The following is a 5,224-nucleotide window of genomic DNA, read 5'->3' as shown; positions in this document are numbered from 1 at the left end:
AAAAGGAAGTTTGTTAGAGAAACAAAGATTAGTGGGTAGTTAAATAGGGTAATTTAGTCAGGGTGCCCCTTTTTAGACTTGCTCTTTCTGCTCCACCTTCTGTCTTTCTTTTCGTCATCACCGTCCTTTTCTTTGTCATCTCCACTTTTGCACACTAACACTGGTACTGTGGCGTGGTGGACTATGTAATCGCTGACACTACCAAGGAATGCTCTTTTCAGCTTCCCCAATCCACGAGTCCCAGTAATTATCACGGTGGCACATTCCTCTTCGGCGGCTTTGCAGATGGCTTCACCCGGTTTGCCGGAGATCTGACGTATGGTAGCGTCCACCTGAAGAATAGAACAGAGACAAAGTCTTCGATAAAGCTAAACTGGAGCAAATTAATCAGAGATAAAAACATATATCAAAAAAGTTATGAGAACAACAAGAAAAATTATCAATGTTAGAAATTACCAACATTGATATTCTGAGATACGTTCTCGTTATCTGAGAGATTCATTTATTAATACAGTTAATTAATTTCCTCTGTAACGAGCGCTGTTTTTTATGGAATAAGATACATAATAGATTGGAACGACTATTAATAGATCTGTAATCATCTCAATAACATAATGTGTTTCATGCAAGAATAGGCTTTGGCAAATTTTAATAGTTTGTATTCCTGGTTTGCTTGTACGAGTTTTGCCCGTCGCCCCGCCTCACCAATCTTTCCACAGTAAATTAACGAAAACTTAAGACAACGTAGTTAGAATTTTCACAGAACATTTACAGAGCGAAAGAAAAAGAATAACAAAAGGAAACACACATTGTCATATGATCGGCACAGTCTGTATCTGCACCAACCTCCAGCAATCTTTGCTTTTACATGTAGAATCACAATTCCTGCTATTACATATATAATCATTCTCAAACAAGCAAACACACTGACAACACTTCAAGAATATTTTACTTCTCACTCGGTTCTTTATATGCCGCCTAAGATTAGAGAGATAGATATAGTTGATAACTGATGCTTGGTTGAAACTTTCAACATTGTCGATGATTGCAGCATGGTTGGAAAAGGGAATTCTAGACTTTTTCTCCTTTACGAAGGAACAACTGAATGAAATAAAATTTAGTATACGCTACAGATTGTGGAAAAAAGACAGCTGTATCAGGTGAAGCTGTATACATGAATATGTAATTAGTCAGTTCTGAGGTTCAAAAGCCTCTTCGTTGTAACAGTAGACAAATCCAAGAGAAGAATCTGCATATCTCTAAGGCAGTCATTGTATCCTGTTTGCAAGTATTATGTCAATTAACCTAAGGGTCTTATTTTTAATGTAGTCTACAACATTTTTGTGTGTAGAAACAGTACTCTCAAAGATATGTGAGCAGTACCTCGATGCGAGCCTTACTTGAGATTTCTAGAGCAACAGCAACTGATCAGGGCTGAATTTTTTTCTAACCCTGGAAAATAAAGCCTAAACTTTTAAGATACAGAATTTTGACAATGTTATATATGTGAGGTTGTACTGAAAGATCAACAAGGGTTGCTAGCCCTGGAGTCTGTGGTGATTTCGGTGATTTAAGTTGCTTTTATTGTTCCGAAGTAAATAGGGGTGGATGCAAGTCTGTTTCCTTGATGTGTGTAATAACTCTTTCTAATATAGACACAAGGCCTGAAATTTTGAGGGAGAGGGCTGGTCGATTACATCAACCCCAGTACTTGACTGGTACTTATTTTATCGATCCTTAAAGGATCAAAAAGCAAGGTCAACCTTGTGGAATTAGAACTAATAATGTAAAGACGGACGAAATGCGTTAAATATTTTGTCCGGCGTGCTAACGATTCTGCAAGCACGTCGCCATCTTGATATGTGTAATGATTTAATTTGTTTGTTCTTTGTCATAACTCCATTAAAGGATTTTTCCAAAGTTTCTGTTCATTGTGATCACACAAACGTAAGGTATATGTGTAGAGAGCAAGGGAGAGAAAATAGAAATATTTTCTGGTTTGATCTAATAAATGGGTCAATAAAGAAGAGACGGAAACTGTGACAGAATATCCTAAGATACAAATATGTTGATAGATTATGGCTGAGACCAGCCCGCTAGTCATAATGCAATAGCGCATTTCAGAGATAAGAGACGGGTGGAATCCATAAGAGTATATCTTAGTTTTGGATGTTGTCAGGTCAGACACAATTAAATAAATGTTTTATGTATGTCAAGACAACAACAGAGAAAAGGGGAAAGAGAATGACTCAAAGTAACACTGTAGGCGGCTGTTTACGAGCATCTTTATCTCAGTGTTCGAAATTAGAATAATCGATCAATAGATCAATAGTTGACAGAGACAGAAAAGTTAACCCTTTAAAGAATGAACAAATTGTACTGTGTTTCTATGCATTGAGCTATATTTCTGCAGATATAGAAGGTTCGAAGAGTTATTTTTAAGATAAGAGTAAACCTTGGCTTACACTACTTTAGAATAATAAAAGTTCTTTTAGCCATGGGCTAAAGTGATCGAAGTAGGTTTCACAGTTATCTTCGTTTTATTTTATCGTTTTGTTATGTCGCTCGTTCGGATGACCTCTACTCAACTCCATCCCTGACATCTAGATTTCTCCCTCTATATCTACGTATTGGGCTAGCCTACTTCATCGTCTGGGGGTGTCCACACAACAGGTTTCCATTTTGCGAGCAATGGTATTATTATTTACGAGTTTCCAAATAACAAATCACTGGTTCCCAATATTTCCAATGGTGACAGAAACATGGGAACATCATGAGAAATAAGTACCTGAAACATTCTTGCTCGAATGTACCAATTTATCGGTTTTATCGCTGACCTGTACATTTTTTACTAATATACATCAATGGAACATATAAACGTGGTGTGGGGTGGACACGCGGCTGGCTTCCCCAAATTTTCTTTTCATTAAAGCTTTATTCATTAAACTAGGTAAGTCAAGTCAATTGACTAAAATACTAACCTAAGGGGCTGTGAGATTGAACCCTGAACTGTATGGGGTTGAGAGAGGAGAGGTAAAGTTTTTTGTAGGATGTGTGCAGCCTTTAGTTGTCAAGATAAAAACGGGGAACAAATATAGGCCCCTTTAACATTGGGAGTATTACTTGCATAGACATACTAGAAGAGCGGTCACTAAGTGAATTCTACAAAGTTAACAGGTACACTCTTAGCAAGATACTAGAATTAAAGCTCTGTTTAAAACATTATTCCAGTCAGAAGATATGTAACTAAAGAAAATTCTTCGTGAAAAATCAAGAAATATTCGGCAAAATCAAAATTGAACAACTTACTCCATATGTAGACATCTTATCAATAAATCCTTTCTCCAGTTCAAGCATCTGTTCTTCTCTTCCAAGCCTCACAGAAGCATCAGAAGCTGATAAAAAAAATTATATTCGCATTTCAAATTTCAGAAACAATGCAAAAATAGTTTGAATATTTTATAAGAAATAGTTCAAAGTGCATCTTTAATATACATTTTATGTTGTGTCTGACTGCTTGAATCTACAATGGCATTTTTATTAATTTTATAATAATTATTATCGAAAGTATAAATAAAATATAAGGAAAGAATCAATAAGATTGATTACACAGAGAACACGACTGATTATGAAATGTAAAGGACTGAAATTTATCTCTCGTATTATTTATTTCAAACACACGTGACGCCCTCATGATGATCGTTAATATAACGGGAGGTAGCTATCTCCGCACAGCGTGAGACGAAATTAGAAATTTGAATTTGAAATCAATGAATTTACTTCATTATTCTTATCTAAAAGAGAAAAAAATTATTTTACCTTCATTAGGTTGAAGAACTTGCACTTCTGCTCTACCCTAACAAATAATTTATTATGAAGAAACAACTCTCTATTGTTCACAGACATTTCTTTGAAAGACTTCGAACCGATTTTGCATACAAACATTAGCCTGTTCAATTAGTAGTCTGCTATATCTCAAAATTGTAAGCAATCTCAATATACCTCCAGTGAAATTTTTATTCATTTTAATTGTGTTTGTGCGTGATTACACCACTGAGAGTGGAGGCGCAATGGCCCAGTGGTTAGGGCAGCGGATTCGCGGTCATAGGATCGCGGTATCCATTCCCAGACCGGGCGTTGTGAGTGTTTATTGAGCGAAAACACCTAAAAAAGCTCCATGAGGCTCCGGCAGGGGATGGTGGTGATCCCTGCTGTACTCTTTCACCACAACTTTCTCTCACTCTTTCTTCCTGTTTCTGTTGTACCTGTATTTCAAGGGGCCGGCCTTGTCACTCTCTGTGTCACACTGAATATCCCCGAGAACTACGTTAAGGGTGCACGTGTTTCTGTGGAGTGCTCAGCCACTTACACGTTAATTTCACGTTACCGGAACCCTCATCGTCGTAACCGACGGAGTGCTTCCCCACACCACTGAGAATAGAATGTATAGGAAAAGATGGCCAGCAGCCAGTAAAAACAAAAAAAAGCAAGGAAAAAAACAAGGAAAGAGAACGGAAATATTATTGAAAAAAAGAATAGTTGGGGTGGCTGTGACTAAAATGGCTTTGATCAAAGTTCTGGTCGATCAGAGCAAAAACAATGAGGACTGTAATATAATGCTATATAGTAATGTATGTATACTTACTGTCTGATGAATCCATGCAGTGGACAAGTATGACTTCATTTCCATCTCGGTGGATATGCTGGCAATACCCTGTATTAAAACAAGATGAAACATAAAATTATAAGGAGAATTCATGAAACGTGTGTGTGTGTGTGTGTGTGTGTGTGTGTGTGTGTGTATGTGTGTGTGTGTGTGTGTTTGTGTTTAGTTGTAGTGGCAGAAGAAGAAGAGGAGGAAGAGGAGAGAAGAAGAAGAAGAAGAAGAAGAAGAAGAAGAAGAAGAAGAAGAAGAAAGAAAATGGTAGGGTTTTTTTTTAGTTTGTTTTATACGCAAAAGAGAAAGATCACAGAAGAAAATTTATAAATTTCTATCAAAGTACAATAACAGCAAAATCATTTAATTAAAAATTAAAATTAAGATTAAAATTAAAAAATTAAAAATTAAAATCAAAATTAAAATTAAATTAAATTAAATTCCAAAATCACACTCTACCATATTAAAATTGAGAGAGCACGTAACGTAACGTAGTCCTAAATACGTTATGGTTGAAAAAAAAGGAGTGTCAGACCATGTTTGTGATAAGTTTATTCGTAAGAATAC

At 36.2% G+C, this 5,224-nt stretch overlaps 1 protein-coding gene across 4 annotated transcripts in view; it reads right to left on the bottom strand.

The window, feature by feature from the left end:
- LOC115210225 (universal stress protein Slr1101-like) overlaps nucleotides 1-4,727 on the bottom strand; it is a 31,597-nt gene extending 26,870 nt beyond the window's left edge. For 2 of the 4 annotated variants that reach the window (XM_036501743.1, XM_036501745.1), the window contains exons 1-3: nucleotides 4,646-4,727; nucleotides 3,310-3,395; nucleotides 83-332 (exon numbers count right to left, since the gene is read on the bottom strand). In XM_036501743.1, coding sequence (XP_036357636.1) covers nucleotides 83-332; nucleotides 3,310-3,395; nucleotides 4,646-4,661 — 352 coding nt within the window. In that variant the 5' untranslated portion in view covers nucleotides 4,662-4,727. Of the gene's footprint in view, nucleotides 333-3,309; nucleotides 3,396-4,645 lie in introns of all 4 variants that reach the window. The other 2 variants (XM_036501744.1, XM_029778699.2) reach the window with 2 other exon arrangements.
- Between the last annotated feature and the right edge of the window lie 497 nt (nucleotides 4,728-5,224).

Source organism: Octopus sinensis, linkage group LG4 (genome assembly GCF_006345805.1).
Source record: "Octopus sinensis linkage group LG4, ASM634580v1, whole genome shotgun sequence".
NCBI lineage: Eukaryota > Metazoa > Mollusca > Cephalopoda > Octopoda > Octopodidae > Octopus > Octopus sinensis.
The sequence above is the reverse complement of the archived record's forward strand: the minus strand, read 5'-3'. Positions and strand labels throughout refer to the sequence as shown.